Raw genomic sequence first — 15,540 nt, 5'->3', positions numbered from 1 at the left:
GAATGGGTCTACACACTTCAGCTGACCCTTCTGTGTGAGCATTAATTTATATATTTTATTTCATTTCACCAGGACAATCCACTCAGTATAAATACTGCTTTCCAGGTAGTCCTGGGTACATACATTACAAAGAGGTCATATTCTGCTTTTTCCCTCTCCTTCATTAACTTAATGTAATAGTGAAAAAGCCCAAAGTCCAGCCCAAAGGGAGTTCCCATCTCCCACAGAAACACTGCTCTGTACTGCCTGAAAACAGCTCCTTTCTAGTCCAGCTGCTTCCCTTTCATCCTTGTGACATCACAGCAAAATGCTCATAATGCTCGCCAAGCGGCTAGTCTGACATTCCCTCAGAAACACCGGTGGAAAAACAGTGAGCTGCAGCACACAGCTCTCCTCTCCCTTCCAAACACTAGCTACCCTCCAGGCAGTCAGTGGACATAAAGTTGTTCCTGTGATGTAGAGACAGAGCTCAGTTAAACTTTATGTATGACATATACGTTTGTTGTAGATTAATAACTGTCTAAAAATGTACCCCCCACCCCCCAACAAATACCGTTTCATAATGCACACTAGATTTTTGAACACGAACCACCTCTTGTCTAATATGATCAGAGCCTTAAACACGTCTTCTGTGTGTATTAGTGTGCTTCAATAACACAAGATAACATTGAGAGAGTAGAAACAATTAAACAAACAATATGCGTCCCTTGCACAATTAGAAAAATGACTCCTCAGTATAATCAAGGGTCACATTACTCACAGTTTTAGCTTTGTTGAGGTGACTCATACATATGTAGCCTCTGTCATGGCTGCGGAGGTAGAGGAGGTAGATGGGCGCACACGTCCAGAGGTAGAGGCATGGCAGCCACACTAGGACAGTGTTCTGAAAACACTGGGTGAGGTCTGGGTTAGCTGTGTACCATGTACGGTTCCAATCCTGGAAGACAAGACAAAAGAAGAGGATAAAGACAAATAAACATTGAGATGTTAATTAAAGACACTACCTGAGTAACTGAACGCCAGCTGAAAATGATCCTCTGTGGACCTTCACATAATGTCACATGTAGTCTCAGGTGCATGAAACTGCAATGATCTATTTTGGCCATTAGGGGCATTAGGGCTCTTGTTCTCTCTTGAACTCCGAGTATCACCTATAAAATTTCACCCACATGGCATTTACTGTGTAAACTATGGAAAATGGACGATATTGTGGAGGGCCACCACAAATAAATCCACGCATGAGAAACACTGAGATTTCTGCCTAATCACAAGTGTTGTCAGTTAGTTTCATTTTCCTCCTTATCAGAGCAATAACATAATGTACAGCAGAGTATAGAGCAGCTAGACTTTTTTTTTTTTAATTATGAATTCTCATTAAATGATGACATTAGTCTCGTAATAATGCACCCTTCTTCCAGACATTTAACGAGGCTACTTCCCCAAACAAAGACACAATAGAGGGAGGACTAAATAATGCCTGTATTACATGAGAAGTTGATCTAAAGGAGAAACTTTTAAAAGTAACACAAAATACCTGAGAGCCTTACTGCATTGCATTGTGTTCTATTTTAAAATTTTATCTGCCACCTGAATTGTGTATGTGTGAAATCACTTTCACCATAAGATGGTGCAGACATTTTCACCAGAATGCAGAAAAAGAAGTCTTCTATGCTCTTAAAAGTTTCTGGAGGATGACCCACTGACCCCCCACTGAAACTTAACAGATGGGGGACCTGCATAATGGACAAAAAGGTTGAAAACCACCGCTTTAATACCATCGAGTCAACTGATTCAATGTTCCTATCAGAATATATAACATTTTTTATAAAAGACAATGTGACCTTTGGGCTACGTTGTTAACCTATGAAATGTTAGTGTAATTTCCGAATTTAAAAAAGTTAACCGGCAAAGTCATACAGAACTAATATTGAAAGAAAGGTCCCCCATCGTGCAGCAAAGGGTAGAACTCAATGTGGCGGACCCTCCGCATGAACGTGCAAACGAAGTGGAAGTAGGTAGGGAGAGGGAGGAGCAAGCAGTTTCGGAAAAGCCCTCTGTCTCTGCTGATGAAAGTGTCGCCTGCTAAATATCTTTCACATGCCTGGAGGTTCATGCTCATCACCCCTCCAAGCCAGGAGTTGATCAGGTGCTTTGACAAAGATAGGATCCCACACTGGTTTACCACCCACAGACACTTAAAACACCTGACCAGGTATTGAGCCTAATCACTCTAGTGTTGTTTAATGAAGACTATTGGTGCTTTTTATTAACACCCTGTAAATCATAAGTGCATTTATCTGTTACTTGTTTTTAGTTTCCGATCAAAGTATTAGGCCTAGTGTGTGGTCATGTCTGAATAAAAAAAAACAGTCCAAGTCTTGTTCCTGACTGTGGAGCAGTTTAACCTTTGCTCGCCGAATTTATTGATAATAAAAGAAATAAATGAAATATATCTGAAACCAGTGGCTAGGGTTAGGTGGAGCTGAAGTTCATGGACCAAAAGACTAACTCACACTTACTCTCTCTCTCTCTACCAGATAAATCCTAGATCAGTAAATTCAGCAACTTATGCTATGAAGCTTACTTCCTCGGGAGGAGGTATTCTTCAACACACTGTTTCTCTCCGACTCCTCCCGAAGCAGCTGTCTGACACAACTTTTTATTTCCTCATTCATACAGTCGATATCAATACACTTATTGGAATGCATTCATATGCAGATAATTACGTCTTTGATTAGTCACACTGATGGAACATTCCTATCATAGTGATCATGTTGGAGATTATGTAAATATTTGAGTGATGGTGGTGCGGAAACCAGATAAATGGATAAAACAGACGTCTAACACTTTACAGTCAGTTTGAACCTACAGACATTTCCAATGCGAAAAATAATTAGGCCTAATACTATGTGTGACTGTGACTTTACAATCATAGGTACATGAGATTAAACTGCTCTTTATTTATCTGTCGCCATGGTGAATCATAGAATCGGAGCTCCATTGATGATGACTTTTTTCATCCCCACTCAGAGATCAGGGTTAAACTCAGAGTTTGTTAAGCCTGCTTTCTGAAAGCAGGCCCTGCACTTGTCAAAGCTGACTACAATGGGAAAATTTACTAAATAGTACTCTTGGCTAGGGCTGAACAATTTGGGGAAAAAATCGAATTGCAATATTTCTGCCAGATATTGCGATTTGATTTGTTATTTGTTGCTTGTTTTAAAGAGGTGGTATTCTGCTCATTTTCAGGTTCAAAATCCTATTTAGAGGTTGTACCAGAACAGGTTTACTTGGTTTAATTTTCAAAAAAACACCATATTTTTTGTCATACTGCACATTGCTGCAGCTCCTCTTTTCATCCTGTGTTGAAGGCTTCGTTTTAGCTATGGAGTGATACATCTGGTCTCTAAATGATCTTTGTTGGGAGTTGCACATGTGCAGTTCCTAGTTAAGGACTACTAGCCAATCAGAAGCAGTTTTAAGACAGTTCAGAGCAGAGTTTTCTGTGGGAGATGGGAACTCCCTTTGGGCTGGACTTTGAGCTTTTTCACTTTGCAAACCTAGTACATGCGGAAAAAAAAATAGGTATATAATTCAATAAAAGGAGAGGGAAAAAGCCTAAAGCCATAATACCACCTCTTTCAGTTTAGCTATTGTTCATTATTCACTGCCAGTCAATTTCCGACGCAAGCCACATGAAGCAGCGCAAAGCAGATGAACCGGGGAGGAAGTCAGACTGACCGAAAACGAAGACTAAGGAAATAAGAAAACTAGATGTGAAAAAACATTATCATTAACTGAAATAAAAATAAAAATGAGGCTTTGCAAAAAAAACGACAACTAAAACTGTGTTGTAGGTTTGCAAAACTAACTAAAACTAACTACAATTAAAGAGTAAATGTCCTTAGTTTTCGTTAATTTATTTATTTTATAGGACCTAATAAGCCTACATTTTGAGTAGATATGAAGCCGGGGGAACTGATGTTCCAGGGCAGTCGATCTGGCTGGTCCGGCAGTTCAGCAGTGCGCGCGGTGATTAGCTGATATGCGGCTGTTGGTGAGCCGCGGGTGTGTGATTTTGTCCTCCGTGTGAAAAGCTGGCTTTTTGATTAAAAAACAATGCAGTTTAATAAAAAAAAAAAAAAAAAGCCAGCTAGGGTAGTTTGCTTTTTATACTGTAGACTTCATATATAAAAAAGGATCACCCTTTTCACAAATATTTCTGATTGTACTTGTATTTTAATGTTTTGTGAAAAAACTAAACTGAACTGAGCTTGGCATCGTGTAGTGACAAAAACTAAAACAGCATTTTTCAAAAATAAAAATTAAACTAAAATTAGCAAACCCACATTAACAATTAATTAAAACTAAACTGAAATTGAAAACAAAAAGTCAAAAAGGAAATAAAAATAAAATTGAGAAAAAGAAACTATTTAACTACGTAGCCAACTTAACTATGGTAGAAGCACAAAAATAAAGGACAACTGAACAAATCAACAAAATCTGAACAAGTCAGCAAAATCAGGCAGGCAAAATGCTCTTATTCTGAAATGCTCCATGGGAAATGTAACTTTTCTTCCATGACCTTGTATCTCATATTAATTGGATGTGTGGGTGAAAGATGTATTAGTCTGTTTGTGTTTATTATGCTGCTCTCTTGGCCAGGTCAATCTTGAAAAAGAGATTTTAATCTCAAAGAGACACTTTATTACATATATTTTTTTTTTTCTTCTTTTTTTCCCCCCAACTTGCTGACATAATTTCATCATACCTTGCACACTGTTAGAACAAGCATGGCTGACAGCAAAAGGTAACACTGCCTTCAGTAGGGTTGTAGTGGTTTGGTTACAAAATATACGAAACATATATGAAACGTGCATATTTACTGTAAGGCGATAGGTAGGATAATGGTGTTAAGGGGTTTCATAAGGATTTTATTACAAACTAACAGCTATGGAAGTTGTGAGAAAATGTCCAATACATGCGAGTGGTAGTTGGATGTCAATACATTCATAAATGTAAAACCGTGAAATGTGCTTAATAAAGGAAACGGGTCACTGATGACTCTGATCTGCTGAGTTTTTTTAACTTGTTGAAATGGGTCGTATTGCACTTTTACGACGGTCCCTAAGGTCCCGCAGTGACAGCGCTGGTCAGACATTCGGTTATTTGCGCTGAACTACGTCGTCATCTTTGGTCATTTTCAGTTGATCAAAACTGTAAAACCTCTGCCTATATCGGCTCTCCAGCATATCCCAAAACTGTCAAAACTGGGAGAAACCGAGGCTTTGAAAGCGACCTACTCAAGGTAACAGCAAGGGAAACTCACGAGTGTCAAACAGAAAACGAACGAGACAACGTTAGGGTCTCGATTGGTTTATTTCGTGTCCCCAGCTTCGACGTCTGTGCCTGGCTTCACGTCTACGCTGAACACAAACGACAGAGGAAGCTTAATTTGGTTTGAGTTCATTTGTTTGACAGAGCATACCTGCGGTTAATCGCTGCAACGCCAGATTTGGTCCGGGGCTGTCATGTTGTTTACCGGCGAATGGTTGCGGACAGCGCGAACACTGGAGGAGATGGTTGGGGTCGCGCGCGAGATAACTATACCAGCCTCAAAATCCCTTTTGTGGCAGAGCGACTTGATATGAGCTGCGTTAAGCCATTTTAATCACGCTGAGTGGAGCCAGGCTACCCTTACGTAGGACTGTTGTTAGTTACCGAACTTACCGGGACTAGGTCAGGTCTATCAGCATTGTGCCGGGTAGCTAATATTGATAACAACGGCTGGACAAACCTTTCAGATAAAGCAAAATACATGAAGGTCCTGAAAATAAACTCACCCAAAATGGATCGGAACTGTCCAGACTGCAGAACTTGTCAAACCCCATTCGCCGCGAGATAATGGAAGTTCAAGTCCGATCTGTTTGCAGTGTTTTCAGTGCTCAGCTTTGGTTTTGTAACCGGACGAAAGCGGAAGGTTACTTCTTCGTCCTTTTCTTCTTTGGTAGTTTACAAACTAACGCGAAAGGTGTATACTGCCACCTGCTGTACTAGAGCGTATACCATGCAGGCTTTAGGTTCCTTGAGTCTGGTAAGAAACCGTTACAAACCTCACATTTGTCACACTGCTTTTTGTTTATTAGAAATCTTAAGCCCTGTAGGTCCTAGCCTGAGTCTTAAAACAAACAATAGAAACCTCTGACATACTCCAAAAGCCAAATTTCACTGCATATCAATTGCTTTTTGGTATAAGCAAAACTGCAACACAAGTGTCAAGCAATATAGCTAAAATAAACTACATTACTACAGCAGAATCTGAACAAATAATAGACAGCTCAGTTCTCTGTAGACTGATGATATTAGTTCCGCTGTAAAGATATGCAGTTTATTGGAAACAATATGTTTTAACAACATTTTCGGTAAATTCTGGCGTACACGGTATGTGCCTTGGTCTGAAGTTGTTTTTTTTTTTTTATAATATTCTTTAGCAAGGCTGTAATCATAATATTGGGGACCCCCCCCCCCAATATTTCAATACGCTCAAAAAATATGCCCTACATTCTGTGCATAGCATAACGTAACTTCAGCCAGGACACGTATGAAAGACAACGTTAACATCCGCCATCAGTGTTTCATCATCATCTCTCTCTCTCATCCAATGGCAGCTGGGATTTTTGCTCCAGAGCCCTAAAATGGATTAAACGAGTTCTCCAACCTCACCCTGTCCCCTGTTTGCTTCATAGTGATTAGCATAGAGCAGAATTTTTATACTTGACATTTTTAATCCTCAAATCTTACAATGGCTATTTCTTTCTAAATAGTATGCAATATATGGATATACACTCTCAGAGATCTTACGGGTACCCTTCACAACATACTGTCATACTGTAGTGAAGGCTGAGAGATCTTATTTTCCAAGTGTAACATTTTCTAGCAAGGGAAATCCTGAATTCCTACTTAAAACTGTAAACTATATTGTCTCTCCCAGCACTCCTCCCATCGATTCAAATCATATAATGACTGCAATAACTGACTTGATCATATTTCCTTCACCTGGATTAATAAATCTTCCTTACACCGTTTACAAACCACTCAAAATGCTGCTGCTAGGCTCCTAACATGTTCCAACAGATGGTCACACATTACTCCCATTTTAACCTCTCTACACTGGCTTCCTGTTAATTTTAGAATTCATTTAAAAATGTTGGTGCTCACTTATAGAGCTCTACATGGCCAGGCCCCACAGTATGTCAAGCATAGGTGCACATGTGTGTCTTATGTCTGCTCCTCTTGTATATTTTATCTTTGTTTAATTTATTTGATTTTATTTCTTGGGCTGTGAAGCACTTGGTGTATAAATAGACTTTGCTTGCTTGGGGATGATATCAAGCTAAAAGGCAAAAGGGTAAATTCCAAGGTAAAGCACGACTTCTTGGTCAAGTGGAAAGTCTGTTTTGATTATTATCTGTAGTTATCAGATTCATGAGTCGAGTTAAAGTCATGTGGCTGGAGTCCACACCTCTGTCTACTTTGCTGCTCAAAATGGCCTGTTTTCTGACTTCAGGTAGTATGTTGGCTTGGAAGCAGAACCCATTCTTTAGGACAGGTTTCTTTCATCAAATACAGTATTTCAGTCTAGTGAGCGTTTTAAAATCATTAAAGCAATCAGCGAAAATGTCCCCTCTTTTTTATTTAACATATCTCAAATATGACTTCAAATATTACATTTTCCTCAAAAGTACAATTTAGTACTTATTCTTTTAACATTTTCTATTCAGCCATTGGTGAGCAAACGTTTAATGATCTCAAAGAAAAAGACAAAAATAACAATGAAAATCAGTAGTGAAGGTGAAACATATTAGTTTGGCCACATGGTGGCAACATATGGTTGGGTTCAGTTGTCATCATCATCATCAAAGACATCAGCTACAGTCCTGTGGATGGAGAGACAAACAGAGGTTACAGACTAGTTCATAGCTGTTTGAACAGGATTCCGTTCACTATCACTATGACTTACTTGTAGATTGAGCCAGTAACTTCATCAAGAAAACCTCCTGAAGTAAAAAGACAAAGCAAGCGTGAGCTGGAGCTCTTGTCAACAAACAGCTAGGTTAAAAATTTCTCATCAGAGGTAGAATTGTTGCCTAATGGTGTCATATAACACTCTACAGTAGAAATCTAAGCACAACCATTTGATTGAACTGATCAGGTCGTTCCTTTTGGGATTAGAAAATTAGCAATGACACTAGATTGTGATTAATTTACATTCACTACATAGCCAGACTGGGTCTACTGTTCTGCTGTATAGGAAAGAAAATTCTCCACTTTGGTTAACAAACATTTAAGATTTTGTATTATTCCCGGTCCTGTTGGATCATCTTTAGTTCTTCTGTCTAACCTTCAGCCATCCGTGCATTTTGGGAGAACCTGCTTTCCTAAGAACTTGGAATCAAGTCCCAAAAAGCTTATTGTCGTATGACAGATTTCACCAGTTCAAATGAGCTACAGGAAACATTTGCATTTGTAATGTGGTATTATAAAAATATTTTTTTTCTCACTGGGACTGCTCTGCATTTACTCACCAGGCTGGCAAACAGTTTTGCAAATAGGACACACGTGGCAGAAACTGCACATCTGTGAACAAGACAGTAAGGAATGAATACAGACAAGTCAAGTCACAAATGTCAGTTCCATAGTATCACAAGAAGTCTAATCCGTTTGTCTGACCTGCTTCCTGCACAAAGTGGGTCAAACAGTGCCATACACTGCCATATGTTACTTCTTACAGCTACAAAAACATTTGCATATATGCTCATATGTTAGACCTATGAAAGCCAATTTCTGTCAAATATCAAATCAAATGTTGATCAAATGATCAAATGTAAGTATAGACAAAAAATAGTAAGTCAAAATTAAGTCAAAACTTTAATTTACTGTGTCAACCAAATGAGATTAGTTGATTCCAAAATTGACTTTCACATTTTAAAAAAGTCTACATTTTGACTTGTCAAGTTTGCCTTACTATCTTATAATCTTTACTTGCTATCATTATTATTTTTTGTCACTGCCTCTTTAGCTTTCCTTAATTAATCTTTTGGTAAAAGGGCTTAGTAAAATTTTAAAGATTAAGAAAGTATAAGATGCACCATAGGCAGCAAAAATGTCAGTGAAAGGCAGATGTTTAAATATTTAGGACATCAGTATCCAAAATTTGGATGACAATTGGAAACAGCAGGGAATGATGAAATATGATCTAGTTTTGTAAAGAAAGTAGTTTTCTCTAACTCTCCTCTAACTTTATCCCTGTATAAGTGATCATAACGTAGCTAAAATCTGACAGCTGTCCAAATCCAGTGATGTTTTCATGCTTTTATCTTGTATTGTTTTTTGTATTATTGTCTCTTGGGTATTATTGTCTTTACACTTGTTAACTTTGTAACTTGTTTTTGAAAAGTGTTCTACAAATAAGGATTATTATTATTATTATTATTATAGCATATTTACTAACTATCAGTGTCATGAGAAATGGCTCTTTTGCAGCTTCACAAAAACTCTACAGCAATAGACAATAAATAAATATCTCTCTGCATATTTTTAAACGTCTCAGAGCTTTTTGAATAAGTGACACTGTCAATCACTTATTGCAAAATTACAATAAATGGCTTTCATGATGTTGCTCTAAAATGACTTCTTGATTGTACAAAGGAGAGAGAACATTGTATCATGGTATCTGGAATAGAGTTTATTCATTGATTAATTAATTAATTATTCCTGTATTTTTTAACTTGTTATTAGAGCTTAATCTCAAAATCCAAAACACATTTTTGAGAATGATTAGCTTTGCTAAAAGATGCATCTCGTCTGCTCCTGACTTTTAATGTGAACCACACCTATTCATGTGATGTACACCTAATTCGTGACTTGTCCAGCAGTCTTCTTCTGACAATCACTCATATTCCACTAATCACTCTAAGGACTTTCATCCTACCTTAATCAATTCATTGAAATACAGAGGGCAGTTGCTTCTACATCAATCTACATCAATTAAGATTATTCAAAAAACATGTGAAAATGACTGTAGTGTATTAATTAATTATTCTTAGAATTACTATACATATATATATTTATTCATAGAGATTAATTTAGTTTAACCATTTGGTTAAAAATGTATGACACGACATATTAAAATCATTTGTGTTCATCAGTTTAATGTGCACATATGAAAAAACAAAGCTGATTAAGATTTTCCTTTGCTTTGGGGCTACAGAAGGGTATGGACTGACCAGATGTCAAATGTCACATAATGTGTATTACTCACCTTGCAGTCATCACAGTGTTCAGACTTGTCTCCCTCTTCACAAGGACATTTGTCACAGCTGTCACAGTGCTGGAAGGAGACACATTTAGTTAAAAAAAAATCTAAGGAGCAGGTCATCAGAGGGGGCAGGGTTGGAAAGGATTACACATAACAGAACCTACAGAGTGGACACATGTAGAGTGCAGGATTGCATCCATGTACTATTTCCATTTCAATACATAAATCAATCTTAGCTGTTTAATCTTTAGCACAGTAGGTTCACTACGATCACTACACATTGTGACCATTGCTCTCTCACAGAGCTTTGATAACTGCAGGTTACACAGGATGTTTAAATCTTTCAAATGTATTTTCAGACATACCTCACAGAATTCACAATATGCGCACACAGAGCCCTTGTGATAATCATCATCGTCGTCGTCGTCATCATCGTCATCATCGTCATCATCATCATCATCTGCACATAATATTTATAAAAAATATATGACTTTCGAACTTAACTATTTGAACAAATCTAACACTCAACAATGCTACATCAAATGCATGTTATACAATTGATAAAAGGTAAAGTCAGAGTAATTTGCCTGCTAACTATAGCTCACTGTCATTTTGGTGTAACTTAAGATTTTGACAGACAAATTTATAAAGCCAGAATGTAAAATAAATAGATCTTCAGTACTTGTATGTATGTACATTTAAACATTATTATTTTAATTGGCTGTTTTGCTGTCTTGTCGGACTTCAGCAGTGTAGCCGACCATTTCGCTACACTGCCTAACTCTCGCCACAAAAACAGCTTCTTCCTGTGTGCAGCTAGCCTCACTAACAAGGCCCAGGTCCCCCACTGTCACTCCCCCTTTCAAATAATGCAAATGTCTCTGCATGTGTAAATATTATTTCATATCATTCACAAACGTGGCACATTGCACATATTTGTTGTTAAATTTTGATCGCTGTTGTTCTATATTTTTATGTTTTGTCAATTTATACATTCATGTACACAATATTCTCTTCCATCTGCACAACACAAACCAGAGTAATGCACGTGTAAATATCTGCCACATTGTTCTTTCTCTGCAAATAGCTGTATTATTTTTCTCTATTGTTATATAACTTGCATTTGTTTATTCCATATTTATATATTTCTACATTTATTTATGTCAGCTGTATATTTGTCTACGTGTAGCACCTTATCACCAAAGCAAATTCCTCGTATGTGTAAAACACTACTTAGCAATGAAGCTCCTCCTGAACGTAACTTAGTTTCAGCTGCAGCAACAAGTACATTTGAGAATGGTTTGCCATTGAAAAAAGAACCCCCAAATTTGTGAAAGTCTGCATGAACGTGGAAAATCCAGTGCTAAAGTGAAGTGAAAATACCACTGCGACTACAACAAATTCAGATTTTTTTGGACTGGGGATGAGGAGAATCCCAAAATTGTGTTTTGTGCTTTGAATTGTTAGCTAACGAGGCTATTAAACCTGCTAAATTCAAGTGGCATTTGGAAACTAAACACAAGGAGTACATGGGGGAAACCTACTATGTTTTGAGAGAAAATACGATGAACTTAAGAAACACATGACAAACGGGAGCCACAGTTTTTTGCCCCTGGGGAAAATGCAAGGTCTACAGAGGTTTCATACACGGTTTAAAAGGTGAGAATTTAGTCAGACCAGCTGCGAAGGTTATGGCTAGAATATTGGTTGGAGGGAAAGCAAGAGATGAAATTAACAGGTTAATGCTGAGGCAGGAATTTTATTTCAGAAGCATTTTTGTTATGTTGAACTTCTTTTCCCATCCCAACAGCAATCAACACAGCAAATGCGCATGACACAAAAAAATAATAAATCTCTCTAATAAGCATGGCCAATCATTTCAATGCGGACCGAATGAAATCATTGGCTACCTACTTACTTGCGTGCACTCTGCCAGTGCACTCACTGTGCATGGATATATTTTGGGGGAATGACTTTGGAGGGAGGGCTGAAGGGAGGGGGGATTTTTTCAGCGGTATACTTTGAAAATGTAGCTGCCTCTTGTTTCTCCAGCATTGCCTACCCAAACTTTAAATGACACAGTACAGTAGAGAACAATATCTATGGCTGAAATTGTTAAAGATCAGCTGACATTTATCCCAAAGTTTTTCTCTCTCACTACAATTAGATGAGACAACTGATATTGGGTTTCAGGCAAATCTACTGTGTTTTGTAAGGTACAGTTATGCTCACGGAGGGCATGATGAATTTCTTTTCTGTTGTTCCCCAGTAACCAAGATATGTTAGGATTTGCTCAGATGGTGCAACTGCCTGACTGGAAAACAGAAGAGACTAGCAGTGCGTGCATGCCCAGTAGCACTATCTACCAGTGACTTGCAAAACTGGCATGCCTGGCTCATGTTTTCAGCACTTTCAGTGCAAAGAAAAGCCGTCACTGTCTTCAATGTCCGGGACAATTTAAAGCTGTATGCCTCAAGATGGAATTGTGGTGTTCCCATCTTGATCGTCAAGAATTTAATTGTTTGCTGACACTCACGGTGTTTCTCACTGCCAAAGGGGCAGCCAAGAGAAACTAGATGGCACCACAGTTGTAGCCTTCAAGAACCATCTGCAAGGCCTTCACTTACAATTGGGAAGATATTTCCCAGCTTTAAAGGTTCAGTGTGTAAGTTTTAGTGGCATCTAGTGGTGAGGGTTGCGAATTGTAACCAGCGACTCACAGTACACTCAGGTGCTCCTCGGATGGTTCCATTTCCTGAGTCGTGAAGTCGTTCTTCCGACTTCAGTTTGTGTTCATGTGCTCTTAAAGGTGCTGTAGAATGCTCATTTTCAGGATCATACTTGTATTTAGGGTTTCTACTTGAAAATGGTCACATGCTTTAATGTTCAAACAATACATCAGGGTTTTTCCTGGCTCAGAACGGGCCTTTGGGGGGTGACTTTGCATGACAGTAAGCATGATCGGTATTCCAGTATACCTTATGATCGGAATCTATGCATTACCTTGTTATTTCTGACCATTTGATAAACACCGCTGTGGTTAAGGTTTTATTAGGGCTAATGTTAGTGTATTCATTATATATATATATTATATAATCATAGTGTAGGCTACAATATAGCTTATCACTTGTATTATATTAATTCCAGTTGGACAAAACAGCAGTTTAATTTCTGTGGGCTGTTTTCAGTCATTAAAGGTAAAGTGTGTAAGATTTAGTGGCATCTAGCAGTCTAGCAGTGAGGTAGTGAATTGTAACCAACTGTCTAGTCTACCCCCCCCCTCAAAGAGTGTAGGATGGCTACGGTGGTTGTATATTATATTTGAAATTATATTATATATAATATCTGATTATATATTTGATTATATCTTTTCATGTGACAACACTAAAGAAATGACACTTTGCTCCAATGTAAAGTAGTGACTGCCCTCTCAAAAATTTTGCTGTCCTCTCAAAATAACACATCACACAGCCATTAAAGTCTAAACTGCAGGCAACAAAAGTGAGTACACCCCTAAGTGAAAATGTATAACGTGGGCCCAAAGTATCTATATTTTCTGTGGCCACCATTATTTTCCAGCACTGCCTTAACCCTCTTGGGCATAGAGTTCACCAGAACTTCACAGGTTGCCGCTGGAGTCCTCTTCCACTCCTCCATGACGACATCACGGAGCTGGTGGATGTTAGAGACCTTGTGCTCCAGACCTAAACCCTGGTTTAGGTCTGGAGCCAGTCCATCACACCTGAGACCATATAATACTAACGAGTCACATGACACCAGGGAGGGGAAATGACTAAGTGAACCCAATTTGGACATTTTCACATGGGGGAGTACTCACTTTTGTTGTCAGCGGCAATTACTTAATTAATGACTGTGTGATGTGTTATTTTGAGGGGACAGTAAATCTACACTGTTATACAAGCTGTACACTCACTACTTTACATTGTAGCAAAGTGTCATTTCTTTAGTGTTGTCACATGAAAAGATATAATCAAATATTTACAAAATGTGTGGGGTGTACTCACTTTTGTGAGATACTGTATTAAGAAATGAAGTTTACTAAATTATTCAGCAAAACCATATGTTGTTGCAGCTTGGCCACTGACAGATAATTTGGAAAATATAAGCCAAGAGTGTGTAACATTGTCATTGTTTCTGCACCACAGTCCATTATAAACCACATAATAAATGAAGTTTATACAAACATTGACAAGGGAAACACATTAATTCTCTCTGTGATTATGGACCCCCGCCAAAACTGCCAGCCAGCAATAATATCTGGTCAGATTATGGTGCTTTGATAGCGGCCAAAACTTAAAATTAATAAATACTTTGATAGTGGTGCTGAAATAGATCTCAGTCATGACAGCAACAGTTACTCACATAATCTCACTCACTCAATAATTTCCTCTTTAGTGGTTTTGTCTGCAAAATAAAAGCACAAGAACGTTTTTTTCGCAGCAATGCTAAATTTCGAGTTGAATAGAGAGCTTGTACTTTCAAAAATTTCTGAACGACATTATTGATGATTATGATTCCCTAATTGTCCTCTGCCTGGAGATACTGGGGAAATGAAAAAGCGTCCGTAGGTTAAAGGATGCGGATCAAACGTTGGAACACACACTCTGCAGTTTGTGCTTTATTGTGAGCATGTGAAACAGTCGCTGCATGATCAATTTGTGGAAGGGGGAAAAACAATTTAGATCCTTCTAAATATCACACACTGAACTTTTAAAAGCAGGCTTGAATCGATCAGAAATCCATTTGGGGACAATACAGACCAACGTGTCAGTTCAAAGCTTCCAGTTTGGCAGCTTGGTGGACATCGCATCTGATGTGACACCGAAAACAGACTGATGGGACAGACTGTTCCACATCCAACCTAAGCATCCTCGGGTGACTCTTTTTTTTTTTTGGTGGGGGGGGGGGGGGGGGGGGGCTCTGTGGGGCTTTTTTTAATTGGTTGTTGACACTGCTAGAGATTAGCACAGAGATCATGTCTGTGCTGATCTTTGAGGCTGTAGATTGTGGTCTGTATTACGTTAGATTGTCTTTATTTCTAATATATTTGCTGCTTGTAAAACAGGGTAACCAACAAAGCATCTTGTGGACATCTTGTCAGGGGGTCTTGTGTTGAAAGAGGGTTTGAGGACCTTTATTATTTTAATTCATATTATTAATCCAAAATAATCAAATAACCACAACATGGGGAAACCAGGAAG

General features: G+C 38.3%; 2 protein-coding genes across 3 annotated transcripts in view; both read right to left on the bottom strand.

The window, feature by feature from the left end:
• abcc1 (ATP-binding cassette, sub-family C (CFTR/MRP), member 1) overlaps positions 1 to 5,997 on the bottom strand; it is a 37,034-nt gene extending 31,037 nt beyond the window's left edge. For both annotated transcript variants that reach the window (XM_038739627.1, XM_038739630.1), the window contains exons 1-2: positions 5,844 to 5,997; positions 761 to 937 (exon numbers count right to left, since the gene is read on the bottom strand). In XM_038739627.1, the coding sequence (XP_038595555.1) occupies positions 761 to 937; positions 5,844 to 5,891 (225 nt within the window). In that variant the 5' untranslated portion in view covers positions 5,892 to 5,997. The remainder of the gene's footprint in view (positions 1 to 760; positions 938 to 5,843) is intronic.
• Positions 5,998 to 7,673: 1,676 nt separating this feature from the next.
• LOC119919172 (secreted acidic protein 1A) overlaps positions 7,674 to 15,540 on the bottom strand; it is an 11,896-nt gene continuing 4,029 nt past the window's right edge. The window contains exons 2-6 of the mRNA XM_038739637.1: positions 10,684 to 10,778; positions 10,322 to 10,390; positions 8,586 to 8,637; positions 8,021 to 8,057; positions 7,674 to 7,937 (exon numbers count right to left, since the gene is read on the bottom strand). Of these exons, the coding sequence (XP_038595565.1) occupies positions 7,898 to 7,937; positions 8,021 to 8,057; positions 8,586 to 8,637; positions 10,322 to 10,390; positions 10,684 to 10,778 (293 nt within the window). The 3' untranslated portion in view covers positions 7,674 to 7,897. The remainder of the gene's footprint in view (positions 7,938 to 8,020; positions 8,058 to 8,585; positions 8,638 to 10,321; positions 10,391 to 10,683; positions 10,779 to 15,540) is intronic.

The sequence above is a fragment of the Micropterus salmoides genome, unplaced genomic scaffold (genome assembly GCF_014851395.1).
Source record: "Micropterus salmoides isolate LMB-PRFRI ecotype aquatic unplaced genomic scaffold, ASM1485139v1 Ms_hic_scaffold_10, whole genome shotgun sequence".
NCBI lineage: Eukaryota > Metazoa > Chordata > Actinopteri > Centrarchiformes > Centrarchidae > Micropterus > Micropterus salmoides.
This window is presented reverse-complemented; position numbering and strand designations above follow the sequence as displayed.